The sequence below is a fragment of the Oncorhynchus nerka genome, linkage group LG6, assembly GCF_034236695.1.
Source record: "Oncorhynchus nerka isolate Pitt River linkage group LG6, Oner_Uvic_2.0, whole genome shotgun sequence".
Classification (NCBI taxonomy): Eukaryota; Metazoa; Chordata; class Actinopteri; order Salmoniformes; family Salmonidae; genus Oncorhynchus; species Oncorhynchus nerka.
The window spans coordinates 56,802,637-56,823,786 of record NC_088401.1 but is presented as its reverse complement, the minus strand read 5'-3'; the positions used below and the strand labels follow the sequence as shown (position 1 = coordinate 56,823,786).

General features: G+C 44.3%; 1 protein-coding gene across 1 annotated transcript in view; it reads left to right on the top strand.

Moving 5' to 3' along the window:
* The first annotated feature begins 1,822 nt into the window (after window positions 1-1,822).
* LOC115130699 (neuronal acetylcholine receptor subunit beta-2-like) overlaps window positions 1,823-21,150 on the top strand; it is a 36,099-nt gene continuing 16,771 nt past the window's right edge. The window contains exon 1 of the mRNA XM_029662081.2: window positions 1,823-2,343. Coding sequence (XP_029517941.1) covers window positions 2,292-2,343 — 52 coding nt within the window. The 5' untranslated portion in view covers window positions 1,823-2,291. The remainder of the gene's footprint in view (window positions 2,344-21,150) is intronic.

The following is a 21,150-nucleotide window of genomic DNA, read 5'->3' as shown; positions in this document are numbered from 1 at the left end:
ACACACACACACACACACACACACACACACACACACACACACACACACACACACACACACACACACACACACACACACACACACACACACACACACACACACACACACACACCACAGCTTTTACAAGCAGGCCTACTGGTCTGAGGGGTGGGGTGAGCGGGGCCAAGGGGGGCGTGTATGGGGTGATGGATGTTAATTTGATTAGGTCATCAGCAGAGATGTGGCTCTGTTATGGCATACCCACTTTAACGGGCAAGGTGGAACTGAGATATCCTGCTGTTAAGGTAACTGGATATCTATACTGTTATCCTGTGAATGTATGTGTTATGTTGGCAAGTGTGGAGTTAGGGTTGGAGTTGATGAGAGGAGAGTGGGTAGCTGTGTCTCCTCCCTCTCATCCCTCTCCTCCTCTCTCTATTTACCGCCCCCTTTCTCTAGGAGAACCCCCCCCTCCCCCCGCCTTCCTCCTCTTCCTTTGACTCCATCCCCCCAAACCCTCCATCCCTCCCCCCTCTTCCCTTCTGTCAACTTTACAGAAGTATCCCTGGGTAGTTAGCATGGGTCTCAGAGTGTAGCGCATTGGGAGGGGGGAGGGGGGGTTGAACCGTTAATTAAGTTCACACAGAGTTAATTGCATAATCTCCCTCTGTAATTCTTACGGAGCCCATGGTTACCAGCTGGGGCCGCCACGCGAGGCTGAGGTAGTTGTGTTTATTCTCAGGTAATGAAATGAAACACCTTGCATGGTTTCAGCATTGACCAATTTCCTTATTTCTCTATCCAGCATACTGCATACTCATACAGTCAGAGCCGTGCAGGGCCTGAGCTTCGTGTTATAGAGATGTTCACTACACACAATTGGCTTGACTCAAGTGGGCCTGCTCTTTCTGTGTAAAATGATATATTACATATGTATGTGTCACTGTAGGCCTATGCTCAGTGCTAAGGGCCACATTCACTTTTGGGATATACTACAATACAGACCTTGTCCAGAGTAAGGGTTGACCTTCAACCAGAGTGGGGGTTGACCTTTCAACCAGACTGGGACCAGAACACAGTGAGTCAACTTTTCAACAAGGACTCTAAATGGACCCGTTTTGGGCCCTTGAATATCCACCTCAGTGAAGCGCCCATAAACGTTTAACCTGCTCATTTTTCTTAGATAACCATTCATTTATCAGACATCTCTGTTATGGGTTGAAGATTATTTCACACCCAAAGCCCTGCCCCATGATGCACACCTCTCCCCAAACAGCATCTCTCTTCAGGCTAGAGGGATGGGACTGCTCCATGTGGTGCACCCGGGTCTAATGTGTTTAATGCTGATAACTATGATATCAGGCATCATGGTGCCAGCATGGTTATTCTGCATGCGCTATCAATCTCTCTCTACTTAGATCTTTAAGGGCACAAGGTGTTTTTCTCTGCCATGATCATGTGTTATGGTGATGACTGCTTGTGAAGCCTGAAAAGTCAAGTTTATTATTTTATTTTTCACATTAAAAGCATTTTTTGTTTTGTTTTTGTTTTTGAGTGGAGACCCATGGGGTTTTACTTCAAAACAAAATGTGTTTTTCGAAGGATTAATCCCCATTCAATTAAAATAAGTAAATGCAGTCTATTAGAATAGCCGATCGCCTCGGGGATCTCTACTGTAATTGCTTTCTATTTGTTGTCACAAATAGCAACTGTGTAGGCTAGATCAAAACTGAGCGATAGAGACCGGAACCTTCCGCCGCCCGACGGAGAGCGCACCAGACTGGCATGCGCAAAGTGAGGACGACCGCTTTAATATTTTATCTACAGTAGGCAATGGCTGGACAGTCTACCATCAACGGGATTACTTTATCTCCCGTAACTCGCCATCCATCTTCATAGCCGCAAAATTTTTGGAAAAATAACATTTTAATACTCAAGTGTAATTATGGACTCCGTTTCTGCACCCCCGGTTTGCCGTGCTCTTGCAGTTCCATGACTGGCGGGGATTGGACACGGTAGCCCCACTCAGACGCGCTGTGACAGAAACAAGTCTCCTCATCTGGGAAGACTCAACAACCCTCGCCTAGTAACGAGATTTGAAGCCTCCCCCTTTATCAAACTAACGGGATCGTCGGATACCAATGACTTATTAAAATGACACCTTAAGTTACCCTCTTATTACGCGCTGGTGTGTGCTGTCTCTGGTATTATTTTTCATTTTCACAGTGGGAGCGAAAGAGCGGGGAAACAGGAAACTCGTCCATCTCCAAGTTTTTCGGATCTCAGGGGCGCAGTGGAGGGAGCGAGCGGCGATGGCAGCCCGGATGACAGCAGCGTTCGCTCTTCTGGTTCTCACCGTGGCAAGTGAGTAATCCTATACTTAGACAGGCCCATATAGCAATAGCCTACCATGGCTTCTCGATATTGTAATTTGACCGCGACACACCCTGCATGTCCATGATGCTTACAGTTGGAGAGTGAATCATACTTTCTTGTGAATTTCAAGACCTAGAGGATACATAATGACAAATATTCTCATTCATGTCTGGATATAGGCTATGCGTAACGGGGATTATGTGTATAATTGTTTCTATGATATTGTTGGAAGTGATTGTGATGTTTTAATTGTTTCCCTGGTTTGATAACATGATATATTTTCAACGGGACATTATAGTCCAGTGGGGAAAGTCGTTTTCCGTGCGTCAGATTGTGTTAAGCACGTGATTTTTAACATGGCTCGATTAACTAACGTGCATTATTTTACACAACTAATACGCGCGCTGGCTGTTATGCACTACGCATAAATGTGCCATATACACACACAGGCTTAGAGAGAAGTCTCCGAATTTCACACAGGAGGCCTACAGTAGGCCTAGCCACCTTTATTAGGCTAATGTTTGAAGATTTTGGCCGAATTGATTAAATTATAAAACGTACTCACTTCACGTATCTTTGAAATCTTGTGACATTATATACATTTTATGACAGCCTTTTAACCGACAGGGAATTTCCATTTAGTGTCTAATTGAATTCTCACAATGCCAATTAAACATGCTTGATTAGGCTATTATGATTTCATTATGGCTAATTGTGCTTAATGGTTTGGTTTGCGCAAAGCCCACAGCTGCTGATGATTAGGAAGGACATCAAGTTGCCATTCCATCCAGGATTTGGAACAATAGCCTCAGTTGAATTGGACTCAAACCCAAAGAGGAATGTTTTTATTATATTTTGAGTTATCCCTACAACATAGATATGTACATATGTGCGTCAGTGTGTCACCTTTTTAGTTTCTTTATTGTCCCTAGGCCTTCTTTATCAAGCCCTTTCATTCTGCATTTGTCAGTCACGAGCTGGTCAGCTACTGTATAGCAACCTAGCGGTGTCAAAAGCCCTGGTCTGCCCTTGACTGACGCTATCCATGGTGCTGAATTAGGGCCCCCTTGACCGACACTATCCATGATGCTGAATTATGGCCCCCTTGACTGATGCTGTCCATGGTGCTGAATTAGAGCCCCTTGACTGATGCTGTCCATGGTGCTGAATTAGAGCCCCTTGACTGACGCTGTCCATGGTGCTGAATTAGAGACCATTGACCTACACTGTTCATGGTGCCGAATTAGGGCCTCTTGAACAACGCTTTCCATTGGGCTGAATTAGGATACATTTCATTATAGTCACGCTTTTCAGCTCAGCCTACTGGATTGTGGATGGTACCAACATGGTTTAAATTAATCTAGGATTAGAGCTAATCTAGGTTTTGTAAATCTAGGTTTGTAATTAACCAGAGATGTGTTGCACCAATTAATTTTAAATCTGGATCAGTAAATCTATGACTAACGGTTTTAAACTGTGATTAGTGACATGTTACACCAATTTATGAGGTATTTCATAAGTTGAAATGAAGTAGCTAGCCTACTTGACAAATGAGGCCACAAAGTTTCTGTTCCTTGAAAAAATAATAACAACGTAACGTTAGAACTACTTCAACTCATGTGTTGCCTGATTTGAATTAAAATCCGTTATTTGCCAGTACTAGACAGAAAACTAATTTGCTAGCTAACGTAGCTAGGTAGTTTATAAACCAAGATAGCTAGCATACAATATTGTTTATTATTGTCGTTACTTAAAGTTATTTAGCAACTGTATTATTTGTCCGCTAGCCACCTGATCATGGCACGTCAAAGAAGTAAACATTTCTGTTTATGAAAAATAATATTCTCGGAGCTGATGGAGAAATTTAGTAACGTACTGGAGGATAAAAAGAAAGACAACACAACTGTCAAAAAATAAGGAAGACACCTGGTCCACTTTTTGCGACAAATGTAATAGATCAACACAGATTAAAGAGAAGAGGGACCCAAATCAGATGGGAAAAACTTCAAAGCGAAAGCCAAAAAGGATGCGGCAGAGGAGAGGCGGGGGCTATTTCAGACGAGAGCCTCTGTCCAAGGGAATTCATCCTATCACCCAGAAGATATGCAATATGATTCTCCAGCAGTTTGCTCCTCTTCATAACCCATATGATGACGACAGACAATTTGACCCACCAATATTCAGTAAGCACAAATAATTGGTAAATATCAATGCCTATAATTTGTTAATGCTAACGTTACTTCACTACAATCAGGCCGTTATCAGGCCCGTTGCAGCATGTTGCATAATAATTATTAACTGAGGAACTCGTTTTGGTCTCTCCAAAGTAGGTATGCTGCCATTTTATCAGTTAAACCACCTCAAGTGGCAGTTTAGAATTCATCTCCAATCTAAGTTTATATTCATTGAGCAAAAGGATTAACTTTAATCTATGTTCAACGTGAAAACTAAACTTAGATTAGTGGAAGGATTTCATTTAACTAGGATTTATTTAAAACTAGGTTAATTAATAGATAAACCTTGATTTAACCCAGTTTCAGAGTTCATCCATGTTGGTGCAACCCACCCTGGGTCTTTTAAAATATACTATTTCAAATCAAATTTGATTTGATTAGTGTGTTTGGACCATGATAGTTTGTTGGTGATGTGGACACCAAGGAACTTGAAACTCTCAACCTGCTCCACTACAGCCCGGTCGATGAGAATGGGGACATGTTCGTCTTTTTCCTGGGCACAGAGACTATGGTGGTTTGCTTGAAACATGTTGGTATTACAGACTCAGTCAGGGACAGGATGAAAATGTAAGTCAAGACAATTGCCAGTTGGTCAGAGTATGTTCATAGTACACGTCCTGGTAATCCATCTGGGCCTTGTGAAAGTTGACCTGTTTAAAGGTCTTACTCACGTCAACTACGAAGAGCGTGATCACACAGTCGTCCGGAACATCAGATGCTCTCATGCATGTTTCAGTGTTACTTGCCTCGAAGAGGGCATAGAAGTAATTTAGCTCATCTGGTAGGCTCATGTCACTGGGCAGCTCATGGCTGTGCTTCCCTTTGTAGTCTGTAATAGTTTGCAAGCCCTGCCACATCCGACAAACGTCGGAGCCGGTGTAGTGCGATTCAGTATTGATGCTTTACCTGTTTGATGGTTCGTCAGAGGGCATAGCGGGATTTCTTTTAAGCTTCCGGGTTAGAGTCCTGCTCCTTGAAAGTGGCAGCTCTACCCTTTAGCTCAGTGCGGATGTTGCCTGTAATCCATAGCTTTGGGTTGGGAAATGTATGTACGGTCACTGTGGGGATGACATCATCAATGGGCTTATTGATGAAGCCAGTGACTGATGTGGTGTACTCCTCGTTGTTCTATCCTGCCGAAAAATCTTAAAACCCACCAGCTGTGTTATTCATATCGTCGTTCAGCCACGACTCAGTGAAACATAAGATATTACAGTTTTTAATGTCCCGTTGGTAGGATATACGTGATCGTAGTTCATCTATTTTTATTTTCCATTGATTGTACGTTGGCTAATAGGACCAATGGTAAAGGGAGATTATCCGCTCGCCATCGGCTCCTTACAAGGCACCAAGACCTTTGTCCCTGATATCTCTGTCTCTTTCTCATGCGAATGACTGGGATGAGGGCCTTGTCAGACATCTGAAGTAAATCCTTTGGTCCGACACGTTAAAGAAAAATATTTTCACCAGTGTGGGGTGAGTAGTTGCTGTCCTGATTATCTAGAAGCTATTTTTGGTCATAAGACACTGTGACAGAAACATTATGCACAATATAAGTTACGAATAACGCAAATAAACACACACAATAGCACAATTGGTTAGGGGATCATAAAACGGCAGCCATCTCATCCGGCACCAGATGGTCACACCAAAAGCATATGTCTCCCAAGACTAGATACTTGGATTCTCAGGTAGGCCTAAAGAGTGGTCATCATGTCAGGTCAGGTGAGGTTGCATTGAAAAGTTGGTTTGGAACTCTTACATTTTCTTTGATAAAATGACATGAATATAAACTTTCATGACACATGGTGTCATTTTAAGGTGGGCTGGTAACACATGGTTGATATGAAGATGTAAAATGTCTAACTAGGCTGCTTAATGTGTTTTTCTAACGTGGCTAATCTTCCTCCTGCGGACGTGTAGTGAGCACCTGTAGACTAGGCACTCTGCCTGTCCTCTGAGAGCTGTCTAGGAAGACAACATAGAGTGACTGTGTCACTGTCACCTCTCGTCTCACTCTGTCTGGAAACAGTTAAATCTGACAACTGCCTCACTGGAGTTTAGCTTAATGTTCTCACTGTCAGGCACTCTGTCTTTTCTTCTGTCTAGATCTCTTGCTTTTTATCTGGCTGCTCAATGCTGATCTGCTCAATGTTGGGCCGCTCAATGCTGGGGCTGCTCAATGCTGGGCTGCTCAATGCTGGGTCTGCTCAATGCTGGTCTGCTCAATGTTGGGCTGCTCAATGCTGGGACTGCTCAATGCTGGGGCTGCTCAATGTTGGGCTGCTCAATGCTGGGGCTGCTCAATGTTGGGCTGCTCAATGCTGGGGCTGCTCAATGCTGGGCTGCTCAATGCTGGGGCTGCTCAATGTTGGGCTGCTCAATGCTGGGGCTGCTCAATGTTGGGCTGCTCAATGCTGGGGCTGCTCAATGCTGGGCTGCTCAATGCTGGGGCTGCTCAATGCTGGGGCTGCTCAATGCTGGAGCTGCACAATGCTGGGGCTGCTCAATGCTGGGGCTGCTCAATGCTGGGGCTGCTCAATGCTGGGGCTGCTCAATGCTGGGGCTGCTCAATGCTGGAGCTGCACAATGCTGGGGCTGCTCAATGCCCAGGAGTGCAGGAAGGGCAATCACATGCTAGCAGTCTTTAGCTTGCTGCACGCATGCAAATCAAGTCACATTTTATTTGTCACATGCGCTGAATACAGCTCATGTAGACTTTACCGTGAAATCTTTGCTTATGAGCCCTTCCCAACAATGCAGAGTTTAAAAATAATAATGACAATAAAATATTAACACAAGAGGAATAAAATAAAATACACAGAATGGAGCTCTATACAGGATGTACCAGTACCAGATCAATGTGGAGCTCTATATAGGGGTGGCAGGGTAGCCTAGTGGTTAGAGCGTTGGACTAGTAACCGAAAGGTTGCAAGTTCAAATCCCCGAGCTGACAAGGTACAAATCTGTCCCTGAACAGGCAGTTAACCCACTGTTCCTAGGCCATCATTGAAAATAAGAATTTGTTCTTAACTGACTTGCCTAGTAAAATAAAGGTAAAATAAAGGTAAAATAAAAAATGTGGAGCTCTAGGACGTACCAGATCAATGTGGAGCTCTACCAGTCTATATAGGACGTACCAGTACCAGATCAATGTGGAGCTCTATATAGGACCAGATCAATGTGGAGCTCTCTATATAGGACGTAGTACCAGTGGATCTATACAGGATGTACCAGTACCAGATCAATGTACTCTAGATGTACCAGTACCAGATCAATGTGGAGCTCTATATAGGACGTACCAGTACCAGATCAATGTGGAGCTCTATATAGGACGTACCAGTACCAGATCAATGTGGAGCTCTATACAGGATGTACCAGTACCAGATCAATGTGGAGCTCTATACAGGACGTACCAGTACCAGATCAATGTGGAGCTCTATACAGGATGTACCAGTACCAGATCAATGTGGAGCTCTATATAGGACGTACCAGTACTCTAGATCAACGTCTATATAGGAGCCAGATCAATGTGGAGCTCTATATAGGACGTACCAGTACCAGATCAACGTGGAGCACTATATAGGACGTACCAGTACCAGATCAATGTGCAGAGGTACGAGATATTTGTGGTAGACATGTACTTAAAGGGTCAAGTGACTAGGCACCACGATAGAAAATAATAAGAGTAAAATAAAGAACAGAGTAGCAGCAGCAGATTATGAGTGTAGAAGTGTGTGAGAGTGTGCGTGCGTATGTGTGTGTTTGTGTTGTGTCGGTATGCATATGTGTGTTAAGTGTCTGTATGCATATGTAGTGTACATTATGTGAATGTGTGTGGGTTTTGAGTGGGAGTGTCAATGTAGTGTGCATAGGGTAAGCACAAGATAGTCAGCAGAACTACTTTGGGTAGCATTAATTGACTATTTAGCAGTCTGCACCCCCACAACCCCCCACCCTCCCCCACATCCCGCCGGGCTATGGAAATCAGCTCTCTGTTGTGTTAAAAACATAGTTTGTGGGCCTTTGGAGCTGCGTAAGGATTTTACGTTTTGTTGTGTGTTTGTTCTGTTATGTGTGGCTGTTATTATGTTGATGTTTTCCACTTGACAAAGTTTACAGTGTAGACGTGCGTACTCACTGACAGGCAATGCTAGTGATTCAAATGAACATTGTAGGTGTCCTACAGTATCACTTGTTTGAATGTGTTATTTTTTTAATGAGAATCGTTATTGCATCACTGTGGTCTTGATCCTGTCCATTCCTGAGGTGATATTTGAAATATTTCAGAAACACTGTTTAGGAAAGAGTTGGCACAATACCTCGACGAATAATCTGGAGACCATATTCAGAAAGCAGAAGAAAATGCGAAGAGTGATCGAGAGGGAGAAAAAGGGGAGAGAGAGAGATAGAAAGTGAGAGATTATACTCTTTTCAGACAGAATATTTGGTATATTACCAGTAAAAAATATAATTCAATGTTTACATGACCTCCTTTCAAACAGCCCCTTATTCACATATCCGTGGGAAACTGGAAAATTGGGAGGGGTTGGGGGGTGTTGTTAAACCATGGGAGCTGTATGCATTTAAAAGGAGGGATGTGTTAAATAATGGAGGTATTCATGAATTTACCTGCAAAAACGTAGCGAACCAGTCACACAGACCCGATACCTGTATTTTGGTTACAGGGTCTGTGAAAATGCAGGAATCATGACCAGGTCTTTAGGTGGCTTTTAATTTACAATGTTTATTTTTTATTTTTTACCTCCTACCCCTTTAAGATACACCAAAATGCTGGTATAAAAAAAGCAGGCATGGTAAATGATTGGGATTTTGGTCTCTTTGTGAAAGGGATAGACAGAAAGATAGAGAGAGAAAGAGAGAAAAGGAACGAGAGAGAGACGTCGAGGGGTCTCTTTTCTAGATGACGTTCTGTGAGAGCCAGCAGCAGGAGTTGAATCAGTTGGTTTTAGAAACCAGGCTCCGCTCCCTCTCCTGCTCCAGGCCACATTGGTTGATGTGAGAATGACACACAGGGAGAAGAGAACAGGAGAAAACCAGTCTCCCTCTCCTGCCTTCGCTCCGCTCGACCTGCACTTGTAACCTGTTACTGTCGCTGGAGAGGAGAGCGGAGCAGGGGAGGGAAAGGGAAGAGGAGAGGAAGCGAGAGGAAAGAAAGAGGAGATGAGAGCAAGGGAAGAGAAGAGATGTGGGAGGAGAGTAAGGGAAGGGAGGGGGAGTAGAGGAGAGGAGAGCAGAGGAAGGCAATGGAGGAGTGGAAAGGGGAGAAGAGAGCAAGGGAATAAAGGAGATGGGGGATGAGAGAGCAAAGGAAGAGAGGACAGGAGGACAAAGGGGAGAGGAGAGGGGGAGGAGAGCAAGGGAAGAGAAGAGAGAAGAGGAGGGGGGGGTGAGGGGAAGAGAGGAGATGAGTAGGCTGGAGGAGGGCTGGGTGTAGTTATTCTCAGCGTGGGAGTGTAATGTCGCCTGCAACACAAGTGCTACTGTCACAGCTGAGACTGGGAGCACACGCACACACGCACGCACGCACGCGCATGCACACACACGCACGCACACAAACACACACACCACCACCGCCAACAACAACAGTTCTAACACAACCTACCACAGCCTAGGACAGCCAGCGCAGGAAATTTACAAACGGCATAGTTATGGCAATGATCCCAGTCAACACAATTATCACCTTCACAAGAATCATGATCAGAGCAGCCAAAACACACCCACAAAACAAGGTTAACAGTCAGAGCAGCCAAATCACAATGTTAACATTCAGATCAGCCAAAACACACCCACAAAACAAGGTTAACAGTCAGAGCAACCAAATCACACCCACAACACAAGGTTAACAGTCAGCACAGCCAAAACACACTCACAACACAAGGTTAACAGTCAGAGAAGACAAAACACACAGCTACAGTATCTGAGCTATCATAACCAGACCAATTTACAGAATATTTATATATATATATTGTTTGTATATTATATATACAGTACCAGTAAAAAGTTTGGACACACCTACTCATTCAAGGGTTTTCCTTTATTTTTTAAACTATTTTCTACATTGTAGAATAATAGTGAAATCATCAAAACTATGAAATAACACATATAGAATCATGTAGTAACCAAAAAAGTGTTAAACATATCAAAATCTATTTTATATTTGAGATTCTTCAAAGTAGCCACCCTTTACCTGGATGACAGCTTGGAATTCTCTCAACCAGCTTCATGAGGCAGTCATCTGAAACGCATTTCAATGAACAGGTGTGCCTTGTTAAAAGTTCATTTGTGGAATTTCTTTCCTTCTTAATGCATTTGAGCCAATCAGTTGTGTTGTGACAAGGTAGGGGTGGTACACAGAACATTGCCCTATTTGGTAAAAGACCAAGTCCACAATATGGCAAGAACAGCTCAAATAAGAGAAACGACAGTCCATCATTACTTTAAGACATAAAGGTCAGTCAATCCGGAAAAGTTTCTTAAAGTGCAGATTCAAAAACCATCAAGCGCTATGATGAAACTGTCTCTCATGAGGACCGCCGCAGGAAAGGAAAACCCAGAGTTACCTCTGCTGCAGAGGACAAGTTCATTAGAGTTAACTGCGACTCAGACTGCAGGCCTCAATAAATGCTTCACAGAGTTCAAGCAACAGACACATCTCAACATCAACTGTTCAGAGGAGACTGTGTGAATCAGGCCTTCATTATCACGACTCAGGATATGACCCAGACGCAGACACAGGAGGTTGATGGGTCAGTTCTCAGATAATTTATTATAACACAGGGGGCAGGCAAAGGGCAGGTCGAGGACAGGCAGGGGTTCGTAACCAGGTCAGAGTCCGACAGGTGCAGGACGGCAGGTAGGCTCAAGACAGGCTGGAAACAGGAGACAAAGGGCTGTGAGACAGAGGTTGGATCCTAGACACATGAAAAGTGGGATGTATACGGAGGGTGTGGGGCAACAGAAGACAAACAGCAGAGGGGCTAAGAATCTTGGAGATGGGGAAGGTTTACGGGACTCCACCCAGACGGGCAGATCCCGAGTGGACAGCCATACCCTCTGCCTGAGACTATAGCGGGGAGCAGGAGTCCGGTGGCGGCTCGCCTGTTGCCGATAACTGGAGGTGGTCTTTGGAAGGGCGGACCGGGCTCTCTTCCAGGTACGGCTACAGTGGCGGACGAACATCTGGGCCGAGGGTATGCTGACCTCTTCCTCTTGCTCAGGAAAGAGTGGAGGCTGATATCCCAAGGAACACTCGAAAGGCGAGAGACCAGTGGCCGAGCAGGGATGGGTGTTGCGAGCTTATTCCACCCATAAGAGTTGCTGGCTCCAGGTGGTGGGGTTGGCGGGACGAGGCAGCAAAGAGCCGTCTCCAAGATTGGCTCGCTCTGACTGGCCGTTGGCCTGGGGTTGGCGACCCATTGAGGGTTGCAGAACGCCTTCCAGAACCGGGACAAGTACTGAGGACCGCGATCAGAGACCATGTCCACTGGAAGACGTGCTGCACCATGAGCTGGGCCGTCTCCTTGGCTGAGGGTAACTTGGGAAGGGGAATGAAATGGGCGACCTTGGAAAACCTATCTACCACCGTAAGGATAGTGGTGTTGCCATCTGATGGAGGGAGACCTGTGACGAAGTCCAGGGATATATGGGACCAGGGGTGGTGAGGAACAGGGAGTAGTTGAAGGAAGCCAGCCGGAGCTTGCTGCGGGGTAGAATTCTGAGCACACACAGTGCAGGCGGCAACAAACGCGGAGACATCAGGAACCATGGTGTACCACCAGGATGGCAGGCCAGTCTGGAGGAATGAGACCATTTCAGGATTGGGGAATGAGTCCGGGACAAACATTGGGTTAGCCGGGCACCCCCCAGGGTCCAGATGAGAATGCTGTGCCTCACGGACCTGGTTCTCTATACCCCAGTTGAGTGCAGCCGCAAGGCAAGAGATAGGGAGGATGGGCTCGGGGTCCGACGGTGTAGCAGCGGGGCTATAGAGGTGTGAGAGCGCATCTGGCTTCACCTTCTTGGACCCCGGGTGGTAGGAGATGGTAAAGTTGAACCGAGTGAATAGCAGGGCCCATCGAGCTTGCCTAGAGTTGAGGTGCTTGGCAGTGCAGAGACATTCCAGGTTTTTGTGATCAGACCACACTATGAATGGATGTTCCACCCCCTCTAACCAGTGCCTCCAGTCCTTCAACACCATCTTCACTGCGAGTAGTTCTCGATTGCCCATGTCGTAGTTCCTCTCAGCGGGGTTAAGACGATTGGGAAAGGAAAGCGAAGGGATGCAGCTTTTGGTCCTGGGAAGAACGCTGGGACAGGATGGACCCAACTCAGATGTCCGAGGTGTCGACTTCCACCATAAACTGACGGGTCCAGATGGATTAAGATAGAAGCTGTAGTGAACTGACTCTTGAGGTGTGAGAATGCCCGGTCAGCTGCTGGAGACCACGTGAATGGAACCTTGGGAGAGGGGAGTGCTGAGAGGGGGGAAGCTTGGGTGCTGTAACCCCGAATGAAGTGGCGGTAGAAATGAGCAAACCCCAGGAAACGTTGAAGCTGCAACTCTGGATGTGGGTTGAGGCCAATTTACCTCCGCTCTCACCTTGTCAGAGTCCATCGGAATATTTCCAGCAGCATTGACGTACCCTAGGAAGAAGATGGTGGAGCGATGGAATTCACAATTTTCTGCTTTAACAAAAAGCTGGAGACGTTGAATGATCTGTCGGACGTGAAGGACGTGTTCTTGAGCTGACTGGGAAAAAACGAGGATGTCGTCAAGGTAGACAAACACGAACCATTTCAACATGTCACGGAGCACATCGTTGACCAGGGCCCGGAACACTGCGGGAGTGTCGGTCAGTCCAAATGGCATAACAAGGTACTTGTCGTGCCCGCTAGCCGTGTTAAAAAATGTTTTCATTTGTCTCCTTCCCATATCCGAACCAGATGGTAGGCAGTCCAACTTTGAGAAGATCGTCGCCCCCTGGAGAGGCTCGAAAGCCGAGGAGATGAGTGGTACTGTGACAAAACTGCACATTTTAAAGTGGCCTTTTATTGTCTCCAGCAGAAGGTGAACCTGTGTAATGATCATGCTGTTTATTCAGCTTCTTGATATGCCACACCTGTCATGTGGATGGATTATCTTGGCAAATGAGTCTCACTAACAGGAATGTAAACACATAAGCTTTTTGGGATCTTTTAATTCAGCTCATGGAACATGGGACCGACACTTTACACGTTTATATTTCTGTTCAGTAAAAATAGAGAGATGTCAATATATGGCTCTGGTCATAACTAAGACATAGGGTGCTGCTGCAGTACGTAGCTAAACCAGTTGAATGCTGGGAGATATAGGGGCAGGACAGAGGCAGACGCAGCGGAAGTAGTTGGCCATGACAAAGCAAGGCCACCATACTGTAGATGGTGGGTCATTAAATAATTTACTGACTGGATACTTCTGCCCTGCCCGTGAAGAAGTAGAATATGTGTTGGATGGTGTCTTTTCCCATAAGAAACCAAAATATGTTGCTCTGAGCATTTGTCTGAAGTCTAATCAAGTGTGTTTGTGCATTGTGGAAGAGACTGTTGTTGTTCCCGGTTGGAAATAAAAGCGTCAGAGTATAACCTTTGATTGTGTTTCATACTTTCTGCATGTGAGATGATGCTGTTTTTTTTATTTGAGATCAGATGAATTATTGAAGCAGTTAGAGTGCAGTGGGTGGGAGGAAGAGGAGGAAGAGGTGGAGAGGGATATTATGCATTGGTCTGAAACAAAGTCCTCATGCTCTTTGTCTGTCTCTGTTTCTGCTCTGCCGCGCCTCTGCCTCTCAAAATGAAGACTTACAGTGTAAATCCTACATACTCCCACTCAGTGGCGTGCCGTGGGCCTGGGGGCTGGGCCTTCAGTGAGGTCCTACACAGTCCCACCCGAATTAATCCACCTCTTATTACCATCATTATGATGCCATGGCTCTAGACACTATACATTTAGACAGAAACGCAGTATAAAACCAGGCGTTGCGTCACCTTGAAATTGACATTTTTATTCATAGAATTGCAGGGGAAGAGTACAATACCTTTTCATTGTGCAGCTCCCATTGCCCTGCGCGCTTGTTCGTTGAGCTGTAGATCCACTCCGGTGTCCCCAAAAGTTTTCAAAAGCACCATTGCTTGTAAGTGCCCAGCCGTGTCTCATTGCTGCCTTGGTTAGACAACTCAAGTTTGCAAAGCCAGTGTGGCTCCAAACACCAAATCTATCACTTGCAAATAATAGGCATTCCCAGCAGTACAGTTTGCAGTGCTTCTCGGAGCCTGTGAGCCATTGATAGCGCTCGTAGTTGGAACTTTGAAAGTGGCGAATGAACCCCTTTCCCGCCTGTGACAGGCTTTGTAGCGTCGGGCGACCTCTCCTGACAATGTCTAACTTTTCTTGAAAAGTTTGTCTTGAGAATGGCGTTATAATTATATCCTCGACCAAATCGATATCTTCTCCTCCTTCCGCCATTGTGGGTTAAAAAAAACAGCTTAGTAGTACGCAAATGAATTAGTTTATCAAATTCAGTTTCCTAGTTCTGAGGTTTGCATATACCTGCCCATATAGGACCTGCCTCTCAATATTGGTAATCCAATCAAAAGACGTGCACGCACTACGCCTGCTAGCTGGCTCTTGTGTAACACTGGAGCCAGCCAGCAGGCGTACAATAGCCAACTCTAAAGCTGATTGGTTGACACTAAATTTGAATTTCCATTCACTTTAAGCTACAAGCGCCCGCACTGTTGTTTCTGAAGGCCTGAGGGCAGATTTTAGACCCCTGGCAACACATGATGGATGAATATGATTGGATAAAAGATCTAACATAAAGACCAGCCCTCCAAATCTCAACCTGGGGCTGGAAGCAGTGCAACCAAGAGGAAAGCTATGAAATGAAGAGTATAACTCTTACTCTGGGGAATAATTTAATACATATTTGTGGGAAAATATATTTAAAAAAAAATGATATTCTGATGATGTTTAGGCCAGCAGAGAAGGCCTTGCTGGCCCTGACGGCCCACCACTGCTCCCACTTCTGCCAATCATTTTGTAAGCCAGTAGATCTTTGAAGTAGAGTCAAGAGCGCCCGTAGGATTATAAGAATGATCAGTGTTAGAGAGCAGTGTGTCCTATTCTGGGTTAAAGGGCTGTGTGACCTGTTCTGGGTTAGAGAGCTGTGTGTCCTGTTCTGTGTCAGAGAGCTGTGTGTCCTGTTCTGGGTTAGAGGGCTGTGTGTCCTGTTCTGGGTTATTGGGCTGTGTGTCCTGTTCTGGGTTAGAGAGCTGTGTGTCCTGTTCTGGGTTAGAGAGCTGTGTGTCCTGTTCTGGGTTAGAGAGCTGTGTGTCCTGTTTAGAGGTAGAGTACAGACCTATATGTGTGTAAGAGTCAAGGATTTGATGTGTGGTCTGGATGAGAGGTGGCTGCATCACAAATGGCACCTGATCGATTTCTATAGGCCCTGGTCAAAAGGAGTGCACTATATGGATAAAAGGTTAACATGTTTCTATCCTGAATGATGTTCCTGGAAAGAGACTTGGTAAACAAAGACCTGATAATGCAACTCATACCATGGTATTGTTGAATACCTGTTTCTGATTAGCTTGAAGGGCGTTCTAGAGAGTGCATTATTTCCCTATAATGTACATTATATTTGCACAGCAGAATTCAATGGCTATAGTTCATTTTTGCGTGTTCTATGTTTGAACTGCTTTGAACGCAAAAGTCAAAATGAAAACATTGTTGGCAATGTTGAATTCGATTTTCGTAATTGCAAGTTAGGACTGATGGGTTGGTTAGCTAAACTAGCACGTTTGTTTGTTTGGTTACTACAGCAACTACTGTAGCTATCTAGTAAACTTGCTAGCTACTCCAGCGGAAGTTGAACACATTTTTACCAGCAAAATTATAATAGATGCAGTGCATTCGGAAAGTATTCAGACTCTTTCACTTTTTCCACATTTTGTTACATTACAGCCTTATTCTAAAATGTATTAAATTGTTTGTTTCCCTCACTTAGTCCCTCGTTTGATGCACCTTTGAAAGTGATTACAGCCTCGAGCCTTCTTGGGTATGACACTACAAGCTTGGCACACGTGTATTTGGGAAGTTTCTCCCATTCTTCCAGGCAGATCCTCTCAAGCTCTGTCAGGTTGGATGGAGAGCGTCGCTGCACAGCTATTTTCAGGTCTCTTCAGAGATGTTAGAGCGGGTTCAAGTCCGGGCTCTGGCTGGGCCACTCAAGGACATTCAGAGATTTATCCTGAAGCCACTCCTGCATTGTCTTGGCTGTGTGCTTAGGGTCGTTGATCTGTTGTAAGGTGAACCTTCACCCCAGTCTGAGGTCCTGAGCACTCTGAAGCAGGTTTTCATCAAGGATCTCTCTGTACATCGCTCCTTTAATCTTTCCCTCGATCCTGACTAGTCTCCCAGTTCCTGCCGCTGAAAAACATCCCGATAGCATGATGTTGCCACCACCATGCTTTACCGTATGGCGCTGTTTCATCAGACCAGAGAATCTTGTTTCTCATGGTCTGGGAGTCTTTAGGGGCCTTTTGGCAAACTCCAAGCGGGCCGTCATGTCCGTTTTACTGAGGAGTGGCTTCTGTCTGGCCACTACGATAAAGGCCTGATTGTTGGAGTGCTGCAGAGATGGTTGTCCTTCTGGAAGGTTCTCCCATCTCCACAGAGAAACTCTAGAGCTTTGTCAGACCATCGGGTTCTTGGTCACCTCCCTGAACAAGGCCCTTCTCTGCCGATAGCTCAGTTTTGCCGGGCAGCCAGCTCTAGGAAGAGTCTTGGTGGTTCCAAACATCTTCCAATTAAGAATGATGGAGGACACTGTGTTTTTGTGGACCTTCAATGCCTCAGAAATATTCTGGTACCCTTCCCCTGATCTGTGCCTCGACACAATCCTGTCTCTGAGCTCTACGGACAATTCCTAATGGCTTGGTTTTTGCTCTGACACTCACTGTCAACTGTGGGACCTTATATAGACAGGCCTTTCCAAACTATGTCCAATCAATAGAATTGACTATATTTGTAGAAACATCTCAAGGATGATGAATGGAAACAGGATGCACCTGAGATCAATTTCGAGTCTCATAGCAGAGGGTTTGAATACTTATGTAAATAACGTATTTCTGTTTTTAATTTAACATTTCTAAAAACCTGTTTCTCTTTGTCATTATGGGGTATTGTGTGCAGATTGACGAGGACAGTTCTTTATTTAATCCATTTAAGAATAAGATTGTAAACGTAGCAAAATGTGGAAAACGTCAAGGGGTCTGAATACTTTCTGATAGCACTGTATAGGCTACTAACACCATTGCCTTTCTGGCACTCACACTCACACTTGTCTTTTCTTAGTAGCACTGACTTTGCTGATAGCTGCTTTATTTGAGCGAAAATGTGCTTCCTATGATTGTGATTGTCTGTAAGTCACTCTGGATAATAGTGTCTGCTACGGTGGAGGCTCTGAAAGCCATCCAGTTAACCCCTGGTGCCATCGTTTGGAGTGCATTACACGGGTGAGAACATCCTAATGGAAGGGAATGTGTGAGTGGTACAATGAGCTGATCTGAACCATGTGACTAATCCAGTTAACTGGAGATAATCATCACATCAGCTCCCTGTCATACAGCAGCCCCTGGACTGTGGGGCTTTAGACTGTGTGTGTGTGAGTAAATGTGTAGTGTGTGTATACAGTATATACATGATGTGCCAATATATCCTCCAAACACCGGTTTCGAGGGCATTGTCACTTTTATACGGGTTACCAACATATTCAAATAATGATTGACATGTTTTCATTGAAAACATTATTTGGATTAATTTATTCATACAATTTATCCTTCCACAATATATAATTCCGACACAAATCTAGGGTTGCTACCCAAGCCGGCTGGTCGTTCGTTCTTTCGGTTCGGTTGCCAGAGACGCGGCCCAGTCGTTCATTCTTTTTGCTCTAAATCTATGGACCCATTTGGTTCGTTCTAAATGTTCCGTTGCCATGATGGCTGCAACGTTCGCATCCCTTGCTTGTTAGCTATCCAACTACGGCTAACACAGTCCCTTCAACCAGCCAGAATAACAGCAAAGTAGCTGCTTTTGTTTAAGCGTTTTTTTTTCGTGATTTCTTTTTTATAGATACATCCATAACAATGAGCTAATGATGCATGATTTCCAGGACACTGTTCAGAGGAGCTAGCCAACTACACAGCTAACAACAATAACGTCAAACAGAAGCTGGAACGACAGCAAATGATTCATGATTTCGACTGGTTGAGAACAGCTGCCAGCGTGTCTGTCTCATCCTGACTCCCGACACGTTCATTATGGGACATCTGGAGATCAAATTTCAATATTGAAACAATGTTGCAAATGTCGGAAAGACAGACAGCAAGGTGAATACAAATCTCCACTGTTGAAAACCAAACGCTAAACAAAATGGGATATAAAGTCTCAATTATTTTTACAGTGGAGATCAACTTTATAAATTGCCTGGCTTGGTTGATGAGACAGTGGATTGCGCAGTCAGAGGGATCACTGAATAGGCATTTTAACTTCATAGCCTTAGCTGGTGGTAATTTGTGGAATAGACACCGGCTGGAACACGGTTTGAACTAATCAGCCTCCAGGATTAGACCCACTGGTTGTATAAGTAAGGGATAATCAACGAGGGGCTATACGTTCTATGGAAAATAGTGTATGACGTGTAAGGTGTGTTCTGCAACGCGTTAGCAGAGGGGAACAAGCCTTCCGTGAATTGCTTTATTTTCCAGAGAACACATAGAGCCATGAGTTGATTATCCCTTTTATACCATGCCTATAACATATTTGCCGCTAGAAATGTATTAATTTTCCAGTATAAATGTGACAACATCCACTGAAGTAGCTAGAGATAGCCACAGTAGCTGCCTTGGTAACCAAACAAACAGACGTACTATTTGAGCTAACCAAACCATCATTCTAGCTTGCTATTATGAAAATCAATAATGTTGTCAATTCGACTTTTGCTTTCAAAAGCAGCTACAAAATAGAACATATAAGAATGAACTTCATAGCCATTGAATTATACAGTGCAATTATACTGAGCTTTATAGGGAAATAATGCACGCATTACAATTCCCTTCAAGCCAATCAAAAATGAATATTCAACAATGCCATGGTATAAGTATGTAAATACTGTATGTGTGTGTGGATGCGTGTATTGGACCGTCAGTAAAGACACAATCACATCACAACTGTTTGTCAGATCAGAGACTATATAATGTCCGTACACACCCACACATACACACACATTCTATCTGGAGAGATTTTGCACATTGCATTCTCATTGCAGCGGCAACAGGCGATGAGAACATCCCACGACCCTGCAGTCCAGATTAGAAGGACCTTCGCTCAGCACGAGATTTAAACCTCGCTCCACTAAACACTGCCCCCTCTCTCTCTCTCTCTCTCTCTCTCTCTCTCTCTCTCTCTCTCTCTCTCTCTCTCTCTCTCTCTCTATGTGTGTGTGTGTGTGTGTCCACTAATCAACCTTTCAATTATGCTAATCAAGAAGCAGTTAGTTCATAATAATCCCCATTAAAAGCAATGCACTGAGTCAGCTGTGGTCTGAAAGGTCTGATGTTGGTCTGATGTGCCTCACTTGCTCTGCTACATGACAGTCCTTTATAATGGATGGCTTACACACACTCTGTTATGCTGAGTTATGTAAATATATGCACAGTGAGGATGATACCAGGGCATGATGAATACGGCCGTGGTGATATGAAATGGCAGGGTAATTGTAGAGTACAGTGTGTACTAGATAAGAGTGTTTAAAGTTCAATATAAATATAAGTGATGAGTATGAATATGAAGTAGAAGGGTTCATTTTAGTTCTATATGAATATATACTGAAACGGTTATGAGACTTTAGTATAAATAGAGAGGTGAATGAATATACTGATATGAGACTTTAGATAAATAGAGGTGATTAGTTCTATATGAATATATACTGAAACGGTTATGACTGAAACGAATATGTTATGAGACTTTAGTATAATTAGAGAGGTGATTAGTTCTATATGAATATATACTGAAACGGTTATGAGACTTTAGTATAAATAGAGAGGTGATTAGTTCTATATGAATATGTACTGAAACGGTTATGAGACTTTAGTATAAATAGAGAGGTGATTAGTTCTATATGAATATATACTGAAACGGTTATGAGACTTTAGTATAAATAGAGAGGTGATTAGTTCTATCTGAATATGTACCGGATGTCACGCCCTGGCCTTAGTATTTTGTGTTTTCTTTATTATTTTGGTCAGGCCAGGGTGTGACATGGGTGATTATGTGTTTGTCTTGTCTAGGGATTTTGTAGATTAATGGGGTTGTGTTTAGTAGAGTAGTCTAGGTAAGTCTTGTCTAGGGGTTTTGTAGATTAATGGGGTTGTGTTTAGTAGAGTAGTCTAGGTAAGTCTATGGTTGCCTAGAGTGGTTCTCAATCAGAGGCAGGTG